The 16,762-nt window shown below is 35.1% G+C and overlaps 2 protein-coding genes across 2 annotated transcripts; one reads left to right on the top strand and one right to left on the bottom strand.

Moving 5' to 3' along the window:
• The first annotated feature begins 1,245 nt into the window (after window positions 1-1,245).
• On the top strand, window positions 1,246-3,195 carry LOC145639991 (NADPH-dependent aldo-keto reductase, chloroplastic-like). The gene is made up of 4 exons (XM_081691301.1): window positions 1,246-1,450; window positions 1,542-1,933; window positions 2,871-2,874; window positions 3,109-3,195. Exons 1-4 carry the CDS (start codon window positions 1,265-1,267, stop codon window positions 3,193-3,195), a joined length of 669 nt encoding a protein of 222 aa, XP_081547427.1. The 5' UTR covers window positions 1,246-1,264.
• Window positions 3,196-3,581: 386 nt separating this feature from the next.
• Window positions 3,582-11,319, bottom strand: LOC145638907 (protein IQ-DOMAIN 32-like). The gene is made up of 6 exons (XM_081689966.1): window positions 11,008-11,319; window positions 7,682-8,560; window positions 7,437-7,592; window positions 6,655-6,726; window positions 4,815-6,507; window positions 3,582-3,921 (listed from the first exon to the last, which is right to left on the bottom strand). The coding sequence occupies exons 1-6, from the start codon at window positions 11,095-11,097 to the stop codon at window positions 3,902-3,904; spliced, it is 2,910 nt and encodes a 969-aa protein (XP_081546092.1). The 5' UTR covers window positions 11,098-11,319; the 3' UTR covers window positions 3,582-3,901.
• Window positions 11,320-16,762: the final 5,443 nt, after the last annotated feature.

Below are 16,762 nucleotides of genomic sequence, written 5' to 3'. Positions count from 1 at the left end.
CCAGGTCCTAAAATTTTGGCCGGGTACCCGGTTTGCTCACCCCTATTTATGACCAATATAATACTGTTACAGCGTAACAAAATATTACTAAGGCTAGGGTTAGGGAGGAAATTAAGAGAAAAAAAATATAGATTATATACGGAAACAATAATAGGAGCTAAAGGATATCACGCTCATTCTTTATTAACTTGTAACAGGTTTTAATTAACACAAAGTCTTATATGTGGCTGGTCACACGGTGTGGCCATCTATTATTAGGGTTACTTTATTAGTGTTATAGGGGTTACTCGTTCACTTTTACATGGGTTACTTCGTTAGTATAATAGGAGTTGGTCAATATTACAAGGGGTTACCAGGTCAATGTTACAAGGGTTACTTTGTTTTTTAATAAATGGTCACATGGTGTGGCCAACCACACACAAGATGCACTAATTGACACAAAGTTTGGTTTCACTAGACGACGAAGGCCGGGTGCCGTTACTGTGCTACCATTTTGCTTATGTCACATAATGGAAAATTCAGAAATTCTGAGTTAAATAATGGACTCAAAATTTCTTCACTTAATTTCGGCACATATGATGCTCCTCCACATATTACTGCTGCTGCCATTAAGGTAAGCTCCAAAGGTTTTATAATCAACTCAAATTTTGGATTTTTGAAACCAATTATTGCATTGTATATGATCATTAACTTGAATTTTCAATTTTGTTGCTTAATTAAAGAAAAGAATACATGTAGTTTGTAGGAAGTTAGTTAATTTTGTTGATTCTTTTGCCTATTGCTCAAAACTAATCACTATGTCCCGTAAGTAAATCTAAGTTCAATTAATTACAATAATTTACTGGGGGCAAACCCCGAATGGCCCCTTAAGTGGCTAACATTGGTGCGATTTATAAGATCAATCGCTAAACCGATTTTGTTGACATCTTATTGTTGTATCCTGATGCAGTTGGCTTATCAACACATTGATTGTGCTCACATCTATGGAAATCAAAAACAGGTAATCATCACTCTGTCATGAGAAATCAGTTTTTTTGTAGTTAGTACGAGTAATATTTACAAGTACTCCCTCCATTTCTTAACTACGTGCCTATTTCTCTTTATTATGTGAGTAATAAATGTTAGAGGGACGTATTCTGATTTTTCAATGCTGTTGTTATCTATGCCTGAAAGATACATTTTTCGGTAAAGGAGAAAAAGGGATTCCGTTATAACAATCCAGAGAAGATTTGCTCCTGCTGACATACCTAGCACATGGAAAGCAATGGAGGCGTTGTATGATTCAGGTAAGGTCCGAGCCATTGGAATTAGCAATTTCTCTATAAAGAAACTAGGCAAGCTTCTGGAAGTTGCTCGCGTACCTCCTGCTGTAAACCAGGTTGAATGTCATCCTCTGTGGCAACAAAAGAAGCTGCATGAATTTTGTAGATCAAAGAACATACATCTATCTGTAAGTTATCAGGCTAACTTTTTAACACTTAAATTCTACATCGTATTTGGTAAATATTCGGTTGAATGATGTGTAAACTTCTCTTCTTCAGGGGTTTTTACCATTGGGGTCAACAATTCCTGAAGAAGATAAGAATAAAAGGCTTCTTGCCAATCCTATACTGAATAAGCTTGCACATGAACTAGGCAAGTCTCCGGCACAAGTAGCTCTTCGTTGGGGGCTTCAGATGGGGCATAGTGTATTGCCTAAAACCTCCAATGAATCAAGGCTGAAGCAAAACATGGATGTTTTCAGTTGGTCCACACCAGAAGATTTGCTCTGTAAATTTTCTGAAATTAAACTTTGGTGGGCAATGTTGAAGAAAGGTATCCCACGAAGGTATGTAGACCTAGTTAAGGATATGTATCGGGATGTGTCAACAAATGTGAGGACATGCGGAGGGTTGACAAAAGATTTCCCTATTACAATCGGATTGCATCAAGGGTCTGCATTAAGCCCTTTTCTTTTTGCAACGGTTCTAGACGAATTAACTAGACCAATTCAAGATGAGGTTCCATGGTGTATGCTGTTCGCAGATGATATCGTTTTGGTGGATGAGACTAAGGATGGGGTTAATGTCAAGTTGGAGCAATGGAGGCAAAGGTTGGAATCTAGAGGGTTTAAGCTAAGTCGGAGTAAGACTGAATATTTGGTATGTCGTTTTGGCACTCAGAGGGGGACAAGCAATGAAGTGGTGAGTTTGGATGGAAAGGATTTGACCATGAGTGAATGTTTTAAGTACCTAGGGTCGATCATCCAGAAGAATGGTGACATTGATCAAGACGTGACCCACAGGATTAAGTCAGGGTGGCTTAAATGGAGAGCGGCCACGGGAGTGCTATGCGACCGCAGCATTCCCTTAAAGTTGAAGGGAAAATTCTACAGGACTGCCATAAGACCAGTGTTGCTCTATGGTACAGAATGTTGGGCTTCTAAGAAAGAGCATATTAAAAAGATGGAGGTTACGGAAATGCGCATGTTAAGGTGGATGTGTGGAAACACTTTAAGAGATAGAATCAGAAATGAGGTTATTCGCAAGAAAGTAGGTGTGGCGGGCATTGTAGATAAATTAAGGGAAAATCGTCTGCGTTGGTTTGGACATGTAAGACGGAGACCCGAGGGTGCACCGGTGCGAAGAGTGGAAGAGTGGGACCATGGAGGGATTAAACGAGGAAGAGGGAGACCAAAGATGACTTGGTTGGAAGGAGTGAGGAAGGATATGAAGTGCATGGATTTACGTGAGGATGAAGTTTTGGATCGTAAGGGATGGAGGAGAAAGATTTATGTTGATGACTACACGGAATAATCAAATTTGGTTCATGTTAGCCGACCCCACTTTTGGGATTAAGGCTTTGATTGATTGATTGATTGATTGAAGCAGGCAAGTACAGTTTGTAATAGTTTCTACTTGGTCATACTGCATTTAAAATTAGTACGGAATTATAGATTCTTGATGCAAGTTTACGCAAAATTGGAATGGTTATGCTCTTGAGTTGGTTGAATTGGGAAACTGATGAATACACTTGCATGTTTTCTGATTTTTTACTACCAGTATTATCATGGTGTTTTTCATGCGTTTCTTTTGTCTAACACCTAGTTTTTTTTTCACTTGAATGCAGGAAAATATGGAGAAAGCCGTGTATTTGGTGCATGAGGCGTCTGCTGGGTACAAAACTCTTGAAGAACTATGGGATGAGCAAGTCTGAAATTCTTAATATTAACTAGGCAGACTGTGGTGCAGATACTCTGTGCCTATATTGTCACATTTTGGGAGCTCTTCTTTTATATTATTTCTAACTAATAGAGTAATAGACGGTTGCCTAAATATTTCTATCTTGTTAATCATCGAAGCAAGTAAATACATTCTAAAAATTTATTAGACATGATTTGGATTTTTAAAGAGTTATTGAAGTGCAACATAATGCTCAAAAATCTTCAAAATCAGGCTCTTCTGAACAAACAGTATTTTTTGGCATGGGAATGCATCTCCATGAAGTTGGAAGTAGCTTAATTCAACTGATAATTACTGAAATTAATCAGATTCCATCAAAAATGCAGAATAAGAAGCTAACATTAGAAGGAAACAGTACAATGATGCGAATCAAATCTCACATAATACTAGAAATCAGTCATACAAACATGTGCACACCTTCATATCGCAAACCTCGATGATAAAACTCAGGTTGGTGAAAAGTGAAAACAATAATGAGATTATAATGTACAGATAAAAAAATTAAATATACCCTTCTATATATTTCACAAACAAACTCACACTCCATTAAATGATCTAGTAAGCCTAAGTGTAAAGGTACAAGGTTCAGTGCAAATGGAAAGCTTCTTGAGCCTTGATTTCGGCTACACCAAAGATCCATTCTTGCTGCATTAGGTCATACGACTCCTTGCAGCACCTTTTCACCTTTGCCATTTCCTCTCTGTGAAAAGAAAAGGAACTATACAGTTAATTAAATCAAGTTCTCTCTTTCTCTGTCTCAAAGAACTACATAAGCAAACATCAAGGGACTAGAGGAAAAACTAGCTAGCTATATGCTAAAAAGAAGTCTGATAAGGAAAAGAAAAGTGAAGCAGGTATAAATGCAATGCGAAAAAAAATTATAAACATAGGATCAGCTAAATCTTAACATTGGATTAACAGTAGGTCAACCTAATCATAAGTCATTCCTTCTAAGATTGCAAACATCAGCAAGGTGTTGGAGCTTTAATTAAGATTATTGACCCGTGTTTTTTAATTTTAGGAATAGTTCACATCATTCGTTCTTTAGTAAGGTAAAAAGCATTTGAAGTTCCACTGATAAATCTGAATCAGAAGGAGGGGTTTGCTGTAATTCTTTCTCAGACAAATATTTTACTTCACATCAAGAAACAGATTTTGCCACAGGTTAAAGAGCAGGAAAGAAAACATGAGCGGACTTTAGCTATAACAAAATTACTTCATTGACTGGTCTACACTATGGGACTGGTAAAGTTGCATCATTCATCCAGTAAAATATTATGTTAAACCTTGTGAGTTGTATCACGGGAGTTTAGTTTATACCCTTTATTAGATGTCTAAAGATTTTCCTACTTTTCACTTCGCCTCCGCTTTACTAATTTCAGCATGTTAAGGAAAAAGCATCATGCGTAAAGAGGTCCCAGAAGGCCAGAAAGGTTGAGGGTTCAACACAGTGTGTTAGACATGTATGTAACTTACATTGGATATCATCAGGGTCAATAGATCATAAGCATATTTTATAATCTTTGAAAAGCTATTCTCTTGATGGAGAATAATCCAATTTAATCTCATCACCTAAAAGGATTTAGAAATTACCGTTAGAAGGATGGGAACCATTAGCTTTTGCACTCTGTGGCGCTGATCGGTTAACATGAGGAGACCCTTGCCTGCCAGTTGCAGGTAGTGAATGCCTTTTCTTAGAGTAATCCATTTTATCATGAACATCTGGGCTTGATCTAGGGGAAGAACTAGCCTTGGCTCTGGCAGATTCTGTAGCTTGCATATAGCTCGGCAGACGACTACTACTATCTCTGGACTCCTGATCTGCAATGTCAGATTTTGTTGAACCAAAAGAATTTCTTCTCTTTGCACTTTTGTGATCCTTGGGCAAATTCTCAGTACTACTTCTTGCACCCGAGTCCACATTTGTGTTTAATGGAGACCTTTTTTCTGCAGATGGAGGATTACGTTTTTTGTTGGATCCATGCCTTTCAATCTTGTTCCTTTTACCTTTTAGTGAGGCTTGGCTGGAAGGTGTTCCCTGAGATTCTGAGACTGTCTTATGGCTTTGAGGTGAAGCTTCAGGTGACAATTTGTATGTTTGACGACCTGTTGAAGGTTCATGCTCTATGGGCACACTACATCCATTTTCTTGATGATTCTGCTTCACAGTTGAGGAGTCTGTTTTGGTCTCAGAACTCACAGGTGCAATATCAGACTGCACATCAGATTCCTTTGTCTCGAGTATTTGATCCACCTGTGGGCTAGCCTCAACGGCTACTGGATCAACAAATACACCATTGCTCTCATTAAATTCTCCCTGCTCAGTCAAAGTAGAAGGTACATCAGTCACACAATTACTGAGCATGGCATCATCTTGCTTCTCTCCGCCAGGCAGACAAGATGTCTCCTCCAAAAACCGGACTTCTGGCAAAGCTTCTGCATTCTCCATATCTGATCTATCAGGCGAGTCAAGAGTGGAAGAAATTGAGAGTTCAGTTCCACATTCAGATCTAGCAACATGAATCCGAGGATCCAAAGTTTCAGAAGCCTCAACATCACTAGATTTATTACGTTTCTTGACACCTTCAAGGGAAGGAGCTAAGTTTACATAGGGTTCAGATTCAACATCTTGATCAGACAAAACATTTAATTTTTCTGAGTTTCCAGATGAAGTCAATTCTTCAAACTTTGAGTGAGCAGCAATGAACGCAGGATTACTTGACTTCCTTGATCCGTATACAAACTTCTTTCCCTCATCATTCAGCTCGGAAGTTGCAGAACGCTTCATAGAAAGTTTAGGCTGTTGGATCTCAGTGGCTAGTGTGGCAGGTATATCATCAAGAACAGGCTCTTCTTTTGTGTGTGTGATTTCTAATGCACTAGACTTGATCTCAGCAGAAGCCACATCCTCATAAAGTGTGTCTTGCTTTTGCAGATGAGATTGCTCTATCATGAAGTCTGTTGACAAAGGACAACCTGAGCAGGTATCACCAATCGTAACATCATCAGCAATATCTTCAGTTTCAACCGATTCTTCCCTATCCCTCATACTGAAACTTGAATCTAACGAGTCACAAAAGACTGGTGGCGAAGACTTATCATCTGCTTGCAAAGCACGTTTCTGAGCCTCGTTCAAATTGTCTGGTTCCTCACTAGGTTCTAATTTTTCAGCAACTTCAGATGTTGAGACATCCATCCATCTCTCCAACCAACTCCAGGCTGAATTAGGCTTCATAGGATCACATCTAATATTTAGAGATTTGGGCTTTGACGTTGACTCCAACAACTAAACAATAACAACAATTGACCCCAATTAGACAAAAAACTTGTTTCAAGTTTCAATGTCAGAAACAAAGGGTGGCCCAAGTTGCAAAAAAAAAAAAAAAAAAAAAAAAAAAAAAAAAAAAAAAAAAAAAAAAAAAAAAACGCTTACCTGACGGGTAAAACTATTTTGGAGCAGCTTCACAATGGAAAATTGAGCATCATTTGGTTTAGTTTTCTGGCCCTGAAACAAAGTGAAATAGGTTAGAACAGACACTTTAATCCTACCGTAAAAGTGGTAAAAGATACTTTATTTAATTAAATAGTGTTCATGTATTTATTAACAAAAAAAATAGATAAGGATACACTGCATATGATGCAAAAAGGGTAGTATACTCAGCAAACACAGCATTGCAATAGAAGTTACTCCGTATGAATGAAAGCTTGGACATACAAATAGTATTATACGAAAGGAAAATAATGGCTTCACGTCAGCATAAGCTGCAACGTCATTGTTATGCTTGATTTATTAAGCTAAAAAAATTTAAATACAGCAGGATTCTCTATTCCACAAGGTAAAGGATAACAGATGCTAAATAAATACCAAACATTACACTCCAACAAAATTCTTCAGTCAAAATTCATCAACATGTCATAGGACAACAGCACGTATGTTATATATTGGACACCAGACAAAATTGAGCCCAAAACCAAATGGATATAATAAACACATAGCGCTAACTATGTTCTTTCATATCTCTTAATATAAAAACATATTGTACTTTGCAAGCAGCCAAGCACTAGCCATATGCTGATAAATAGGCCAATAATTCCCTTAACACCTTCTGTTTTGTCACCATTTATTTATATACGAAGCAAAATCTTATACATCGAAATATATAACCATAAAGCAATAACAGTGGGTATGCAGTAACCAGTAGAATAGTGCATTACCAATGACTTTGAACTGCGAGCGCGAACAAGGGATTGAACCTTGACGATTGCTTTGATGCAATGTAGAGTTTCAACAGCATTTCTCCGCACCAAATGTCCACGAATAACAGCTTGAAGTTTAACAGCACTCTTTAACTGGACAAAGGTTCTTCGAGCCTGACAAATAAAATTTGAAAAGATCATCAAAATATGTTGGTCTGGAAAATCAGCCCATAAAAATATCTGCATGAGTAATAAATAATTACCAGGAACCCTCTCACAGCTGTTTGAATAATAATAGCCACAGGTTCATCCATATTTAAACTGTCATTACGAGCAGTTTCTGAAGTCACCTCTGACTCAGACAATTTAGGTTCATCAGACTTGATGCTTGAATCTTTTGTTTCAGAAGATTCACTAGCTATACTTGATTCATCGGATGTATCATTGCTTTCATTTTCTGAAACATCAACAGCCTCAACCACTTTGTATTCAGCTGAAGTTTCCTTGTTATCATGTTCTGAACCAACAACAGCATCAACCATTTCAGATTCAGCTGATGTTTCTTTGCTATCATATTCTGAAACAACAGCAGCATCAGCCATTTTGGATTCAGCTGCTGTTTCCTTGCTATCATAATCTGAAACAACAGCAGCATCAGCCATATTGGATCCAGCTGACGTTTCCTTGCTATCATATTCTGAAATAACGACAGCATCAGCCATTTTGGATTCAGCTGATGTTTCCTTGCTATCAAATTCTGAAACAACAGCAGCATCAGGCACCTTGTATTCGGCAGATGTTTTATTGCTAACACTTTGGAAAGCATCCTGATCCTGAATAACTTTTGATTCTTCCCGTGTTGAACCATTTTCTGAAGTGACCACCACCAGTGATGTTTTCAATTCATTATCGTTTTCTGAAGCAACAACTGCTTTACTAATTTCATCAACTGGTCTTGGCAATTGTGGCTTCTCATCAGCACTTGTAGGCTTAACTGGAGCTTGAAAATTTATACTACCAGCTTGTGGGGTTTCTTTTTCGGGTAAAGTGGTAGTTTCCGAATTGACATTGTTGCCTAGCACCCGATGTCTCCCAGATCTTTTCCTGAAACTCCATCCACGTTTATCATTTGGTGTCTTTGCCTGTAAGTTCAGGTGCCAATATTTAAGACAATGTACAGAAGCAACAATATAGCAACCAACTACCGCAAAAATGAATCAACAGTAATTAAAAAAAATGAGACTTCAAAAGAAAACAACATTCATGAAGGTAATAACCCCGTTATTATACCATGCCATGTCAAAATTACATTGTAGAATGTAAGGTTATATAAGAAATGGAAACATCCACAGGAATAAAAGCCTACAATATCCCCTTCCCGTTTGGTATCTTAGCACCATCTAGAGAATGCTTATTTTGTTCTAGTTTGGCGCAAGTTGAAATTTTAATATTTATTTTCCTTACTCCTATTTAAATTCAATGTGTCCACTCTTTTAACAATCATTACCAGAATCATTCTAAAACTATAACACTGTCTATCATGAATCTCATTCAACTTAGATCTATTTCAATGAATGAGATTTATCCAGAAAAATCCATAGAGCATGCCTTGCCTTAGAGGATATCAGGGAGTTATGCAAGCATACAACAGTTAATTCAACAATTCATAAGTCCTATATTCAATTGATCATAAAGACATAAAGTTACCCAAATGCAAAAAAAATTCTCATTCAAATGACATTTGTAAGGGAAAAAAAAAAAACATCAATCACGTCTTGCAGATTATCAAAGGGGACTATTCTCTGCCTATTCCCAAAGGGGCGCTAAATTCCACTCTAAAAAACTGCTGTGGAAGCAAGACAAAGAATTATTATCCTACTTTTAATGAGAGACTGACAGCTTATACATTGAAAGAGTAATAGGTTACCATTCTAGTTGAAGTCCATGGTGGTGTTTGGTAAAGAGTAGATAGGAAAAGAGTAAATTCAACCCCAAATAGTAGATTTGCCTAGTCAATCTAGTATTTGGTATTGTTTGGTAAAAAGACGAAATGGCGGGGCATCTACTTTTTTCAATATGAGAATAAGAGGATCTTATTGAAGAGTGGACATGCTTTAAAATTAATATACATCCTTGCCAAAAATAAATAAATAAATAAGTCTAATACAGTCTGCTAATTTAATTAGTTATTTGATATCGGCTGTAATTGCAAAACGAGGCACATCAATCTTTCTGCCCCTGTAATAAAACAATGTTAACAGCTCTTAGGTCCAAGACAGAAAGATGGAACCACTTGTTAGTCAATCTATGAAGGGATGAGAAATAAAAATTCTCAGGAAATGCTCTACTTTATTGTACTTTTCATGTTTGGTACAGCATCGCTTTCATAAGGAATTATTCACCAAAAACACTCAATATGATCTTGACACACAAAAAATTTTAAAATTTACACAATACAGCATGGACAAAGGAGAATCAAAACACCAGCTTATGATTCTTTGACTCGACACTATATGAGATTACCACATTTCAATTTATCTTTATTAAAGAGATGCAGGACAATCTAGATTTTTAATAAACTCCCGAGAAGTAGTTAATCGAGTTTTATGTCAAAATTTGATAGTGTTGAGATACAATGAATGAAAAATCAAGCAAACAATGGACAATCATTGCTAACTGTGAGGAATGGACAACCATAACTAATGAGGGGACAATGTCACAAGAATCGGGTTACATATTGCATATACGACGGTCCCACTATATGCGTTTCTCTTCGATCTTATCTTTGATTGCTTTTTATGAGATCGCACCATGAGCTAATGTCCCTAGGTGCTCTAATTCGAAATACAAATTCTCCTACACAAACAAGGGCAACAATACTCTATACAGCCCTTACCAATCAACCAATTGCGAATATCAAGTAAGCAAATGACCAACATAACATCTGATAGAGTATAAAACATATTCCTCGGGCTTAACCATCAGCTTAAGCTTTTGGTTAAGTTGGTAATGTTTTAAAGAAAATATTATTCAGATCCAAAAACAGCAATTGCTTTCTTTCACTTAATAACTTAAATGGGTATCAAAATCAATGAGCTTCAAAGTTCAAACTTCCCAAAATAGATATTTTTTTAACTCAATAATTGCCCAAAATCATGTTTAACTCACTGATTTCCATTTTTTGAATCTGAAGTTCTAAACTATGTGATCAGATCTTACATAAACACAACTAAATCAGAACTAATAGCATTACTCACCGTTTTTTTTATAAATAAAAATCAATAAAAAAAAAATTAATCAACTTGAATATTAATACTTGATTAATTAATTAAACTAAACACTGGTTAAATTAAACTCCTGATTTATTCAAAAATTAAAGCTTTAAACACTGATCGCACCAAATTACTAATCAACTAAAAACCAAAAAACAAAAACTAATCTTTTTTTTAAAAAATAACAGCCAATGCAGATTCAAGCTCTGACAAACCAAAAAAAAACTGCAAATTATTATTTAAATTAAATTTTTGGAGTTATGCAAAACTTAAAAATCCCAAAATAATTTATAAATAAAATTATATAGAAAAAAAACCTCAGAAGAAGAATGAACATCATCATTCTCGGCCGCATCGCCACCACATACAATGATCTTCAAACAAGAAGATGAAGATGACTTCCCCATTTTTCTCTCTTTTATTTAAGTCGAGATAAGTTTCGAGTCGAGTCGAGTTGAATGGAGTCAAGAGGGATGGAAAGGAACCGAGAGAGTAGTAATAGTACTATAGCAACATAGCATTAGGAATCTAAAAAAGAGGTGAAAGAAGCATTGGTTATTATTGGGAATTGGAATTGAAGGGAAACATACAAGGAATCAATAATAATCAAGGATTGAGTTGAGTGAGACTAATACTATAGTCGGAAGACTGGGCAACACTATTAAAGCACCTGTAATTAGATTACAACACGGATCTCAACGTTTCTCCTTAAATCTAGCTTTCTTTTTTATCTTTCGATTCCGTTTTTTTCTTTTTTCTATTCACTGACTAGTCTCTTTTACCTTTTTCTTTTTTTTATTAAACAAATACTCTGTATTTATCGCCTTTATTTTCAAATAAATTGTCCTTTTTTTTTTTCGGAATTTGTTTTGTGTACTCGCAAGGTTTTTAAAAATATATCGTTTACCTTAAAATTTTTCAAATGTATCATGTATTCTTGAGGTTTGTAAATAAGTGCACCAAATAACCCCTAATTCTCTAATAAATGCACATATCATTGACTTATCAAATTAAAATCATGTCCACACACTGACTCACTTTTAGTTCTTTATATTTATGTTATAAACCACCAAAAACATAAATTACATCAAAAATTAAATTCAGTCGATCATTTTAAATCCTAAACTTTTGGGTGTTAGAGTTTGCTTTATTAATTAAGTTTACTTATAATTAAATGATTTAGCATTAAAGTGATATTAAACTAATCTGAATAACAATTTAATAGAATTTGATGCTTAGGGAGTCTTAGTTTAACAAAATTAACATTTATTGTGAGCTAACGGTATTTGGTGCAAGATTATACAAACCTCAAGGGTACACGATGCATATCAAAGTTTTCAGGGGTACACGATGCATATTTTAAAACCACAATGGTACATGGAACAATTTCCTTTTTTTAAAAATAACTTCCTTCTTTTTTAAGTTGCTACACTTTTATTTCACAGTCTCCTATACAATTTTTTAAGAGGTGAGAGATAGAGGGAAAAATAAGAGGGATCCATGTGGGTAGGAGAGATGGAGTGAAATGAATGTAAAAAATGAAAAATATTGCAATTAATTAACAATTTTCAAAATAGGAAAGTGTAGAAACTAAAAAGAAATAGTGGAAGTACGTAGTTTTGAACTATAAATCTCAATGTATGACCACGAATCCTTACCGTAGTTATAATGATGCTCACTTGATAAACACTCTTACCTCAAATTTTAGAGATTTGGATTTAAATCTTACCAAGATACTTGGGATAAAGATTCTTTTATCCTTCCCTTTACTCTTAAGTGTCTAGCTCCCAAATATTAAATGGATCAAAAAAATCGTGATGATTGAGGTTTGATCTAATTTATTATATAGTTAAAAAAAAATTACGAAGTTACTAGAACAGTGTTATGGAAATTATTTTTAGAGTTTACTCTGTAATATACAGTTACTCCAGTATTGGATCGGAGTAGTATTATAGGGTTACTCTTTTTTTTTTTTTTGGTGTTTAGAAAGTCACAAAGGACTAGGTGAGAATCCTAACTCTACTTTGTATTTTACTCTTTTGAAGCATACTTTGTATTTTACTTAGGAGTAGTTTTCTACGAATATTTATTTATGTTGAAAATTACTTAGTTTTTAATTAGTGTAGATAAGTTTAGAGTTTTTATTTTTTTAATTTATAGCTACAGTGATAAACCGTTACGATACGGAGTATAAAACAGGAGAGAGAATAAAAAAATAAAAAAAAAGGTGTCAGATATCTTGTGCTCACTAACTTTTTTTATTTGGTGGTACCAGAAACAGGTGAGGCTATAAATGAGTAGAATACCATAGTGTAACAGTACTCCATACAACTCTCTACTCTGTTTTTATTATCACGCATGCATCAAACGGTTACCTATCTTACCATTTCATACCTCAATTAACTTAATTAAGGCTTTTTTTAAAAAAAAAAAAAAAAAAGTGAAGACCAATTCATTAATTAAGGCTTCAATTAGGATTTGTTCTCTTTAATTAAGGCCGGGTTCTTAAGGCTTGGAGTAGCATTACTTTCACCAGCAACTTTTTGGTGCAGCAGCCAGCAGGCCACACCGTGTGGCAGGGGCCACCCGAGCTATTTTATTAGGGGTTACTCGAGTTACTCGATCAGGGGTTACTTGAGAGGTTTGACAAGGAATTACTCGAGGGGTTTACTTTACTCGAGGTGTTACTCGGTCAGGGGTTATTTAAGGAGATCGGTTCAGAGTTACTCGGTCAAGGGTTACTAAAGGGTTCGGTTAGGGATTGCTTAAGGAGTTACTCAGTCAAGGGTTACTTGAGGGGTAACTCGGTCAGGGATTACTCGAGAGGTTCGATCATGGATTAATCGAGGGGTTACTCGGTCAGGTTACTTGAGGGGCTACTTAGGGCCTGTTCTCATAGACTGAACTCAGCTGAACTAAACTAAACTAAACTAAACTGAACTGAACTGAAGTGAGCTGAGCTGATGTGAGCTGAGCTGAATTGAATATTTTATAAGAGAAGGAAATTAGGAGCTGAACTGAACTGAAAATAAACGTATGAGAACAGGCCCTCAATCAGGTTTAACTAAAGTAACCCCTGATCGAGTAACTTGAGTAACCCCAACAGCTCGAGTAACCCCTAACGAGAAACTCGAGTAACCCTAGCAACTCGAGTAACCCCTAACTGTAACACCCCCGATTTACTAACTAATAATAAACAATAAATAAAGGAAAAATAAACAACCTTTAAATAAAATTGCGAAAGCATATTCCTAAATCGGAGGTATTATTGCCACACTCAACAACTTGTCAAGTGTTAAGGCTTACAAATCCCAATAAATACAACCCTATAAATCTAGGTGAGCTATTTACAACTTTACAAACTCGTTATAGCATACTAATCGATCACTTGAGCTCCCTTTAGCTACGATCACTTGATCAAACCTGCTTATACAAACTTGACTGCTCACCATTCAGGACAAATTCCAAAATAATTCGTCGCAGGGCCACCATAAGAAAAAGACATGGCCGCAAACACAAGTAGCACAACAAAACAATACATACACGTCGGCAAGAAGCTACGTAATCATCACATATCAGAATACAAAGAATAATATATAATAATTAAAATTACTAGATCAATTAAACAATGTAGTTCGAAACTACATTACACATTGTACTCTGAAAATAACCTTTATCAACTCAACCTCGAATAATAATACAAACCTTCACTCAATTAACTCATAACCAATAAGTGTGTCACGCTCTTTGTTTTATACCTAGCCTTGGACATTGGTATTCAAATAACAAACCAACAAGTATAAAAACTTGAATACTCTCAATAACCAGAAAAACACCTTAAATCAGACCACATACGGGCCAATTCCCACTGTAGGGAACCATATAAAAGTAAATAATAAAGATTGTAGCTCATTCTTAACGCATGATTATCATCCTCTTACCAAAATGCCAAGGACTAAGGTATATAACGTTGAGCCTCAAACCAAAAACAAAATAATCATTCTCAACCTTTTGATCCCATACATTGATCAAATAATCATTTACAAACTAATAGACAATATCTCAATAATGGCACAGGTTCCCAATTAACATAACAATTCGATTCATAATATCTCAACTCTTAAAAAAAAATACTAATAACCCAAATATAATCAAATATCTACCCAAAAATAATACTCTGCATTAACAACCCTAAAACCTTGATAAAACAATACTCCCTATAACAACAACATTAAAAACCCTAGCATAAATAACACAATCAATTAATAGGACAATAAAATCATTTAATGCAACACTTTAATCAAATATATACTTCGTATAAATCTTGATCATACAAATAGATCATAAAATTTACATAAAATAATACAAAATATAATCAATACAAACAATAATCAATGATTAAATAAACAACTCCAAGGATCAAGATTCGTGTGATTAACTAGTAATTAAAGGGGCTCAAATAGGTTATACGCCTCCACTCACTTGCGGTAATCGTCTCATATACATGACACATACAACACCAATAAACTATGATGATAATTGTAGGGAATATTTCAAGCATTACCCCAAACTTGAACCCCACTGTGATCATACACTTAAGCATGGTGGCGTCCAAAGGGAAAGAAGCTAGAGCAAAAGAGTCGCCAACAAGTTTTAGGAACTTGTAAACCGTTCACGAGGTGAATGTTACACCCCTTAACGATCCAGGAGATCGTCAACTCCAATAGGTCTAGAACCATGACTGGTAGTTCGGGGATGAAGGTACAAATCCAACCTAAAAGAGATTGAACCTGCCCTAATAATAGGCCTCTACTTTATTATGATCGTATACATGTGCGCTTTTTGACTAACATGCAATCAATAGGATTATCCCTAAACCTGTTTATCTATGTTGGTGGCCGGAATATTATGCAAAAATAAATCTATTATTGGCGATCACTTGAATTATAATCATATTAACCCTAAACAAGATTATCAATTATCTTATTAAGCGTGATTACAAGTACCAATTCCCTTTAAATATGCATAAAAGGCGTGATCAAGCAATAACAATAAATATCAAGCAACATAATAATAATAATAACAATAATAATAATAATTATAATCATGTTAAAGCATAATATTAATAGCAAGATCCTAGGCATGATACTAACAAGATTAATAACAAACCCTAGCATGTCACTAAATATCAAAGATCAAATATATAACCCTAACATGAATATTAGGAAAGAAAATAGGAAGCATCATAACAAGCATACTTGATTTAAGGAACTTATTCTTTACCCTAAACATGATACTAGGAAGATCAAAACACCCTAACATGACACTAGGAATCATAATAACAACCTAGACATGATTTCTATATCATAATATCAATAAATCAATTAAAGCACTTACTTGGATGCCTCGTATCTCTTTCTAATAACAAAATACACACATTAGTAACTTCAAGGAAAATAATAAAAACAATTAAAATAAATAATTGAAATAAAGATTTGAGACCAAACCCTCAGAAATATCAAACCTTTCACGTCTAGGGCGAAGGCAACTTCGAACTTGGCTAGGTGTGTCTAGTGCTAATGTATGAGGAATTGTATTTGTAAAAGAGTTGGTTTAAAAAGAGGGAGAGAATCAAGTATTTCTTGATAAGAGTTGGTGATTGAAAAGGGGAGATATGACCTCTATTTATAGAGAAAAAAAAGAGTCGAAGAATAAGAAAAGAATCGAATTCGAATCAAAATAGAACTTGATGGACAACAGTTTTTGCAGATTTTGTTTTTATCATATCTTTTGATCCAGAAGTCCAAATAAGGCATATAATATGTCGTTGGAAATCTCTTGAAGTCTAATTTCCAATCCAGTTAGAATCAGATTAAAATCTTTTTTAGATAAAAAGATATGGCCGAAATAGTAGAACGGTGTCAGTTTTGGATAAAGTTTCATATTCCATTCATATCTTTTTCGTTATAACTCGGATTTAATATTATAATATATCATTGGAAAGATAATTTCAAGATCTATCCAACCATATAAAATTTGGATAAAGATTATGAGGCACGAAAATAAAATATG

Source organism: Chenopodium album, chromosome 7 (assembly GCF_948465745.1).
Source record: "Chenopodium album chromosome 7, dcCheAlbu1.1, whole genome shotgun sequence".
In the NCBI taxonomy this organism is placed as follows: domain Eukaryota; kingdom Viridiplantae; phylum Streptophyta; class Magnoliopsida; order Caryophyllales; family Amaranthaceae; genus Chenopodium; species Chenopodium album.
The sequence above is the reverse complement of the archived record's forward strand: the minus strand, read 5'-3'. Positions and strand labels throughout refer to the sequence as shown.

What these genes read in the sequence shown, in the direction of transcription:
- LOC145639991 (XM_081691301.1), top strand. Translation starts at nt 1,265, where the DNA reads ATGGAGGCGTTGTATGATTCAGGTAAGGTCCGAGCCATTGGAATTAGC. An exon ending in CAAAGAACATACATCTATCT is followed by an intron (nt 1,451 to 1,541) that starts GTAAGTTATCAG and finishes TCTCTTCTTCAG; the next exon opens with GGGTTTTTACCATTGGGGTC.
- LOC145638907 (XM_081689966.1), bottom strand. Translation starts at nt 11,097, where the DNA reads ATGGGGAAGTCATCTTCATCTTCTTGTTTGAAGATCATTGTATGTGGT. An exon ending in CAGCTGTGAGAGGGTTCCTG is followed by an intron (nt 7,593 to 7,681) that starts GTAATTATTTAT and finishes TTTATTTGTCAG; the next exon opens with GCTCGAAGAACCTTTGTCCA. An exon ending in AAAATAGTTTTACCCGTCAG is followed by an intron (nt 6,508 to 6,654) that starts GTAAGCGTTTTT and finishes GTTATTGTTTAG; the next exon opens with TTGTTGGAGTCAACGTCAAA.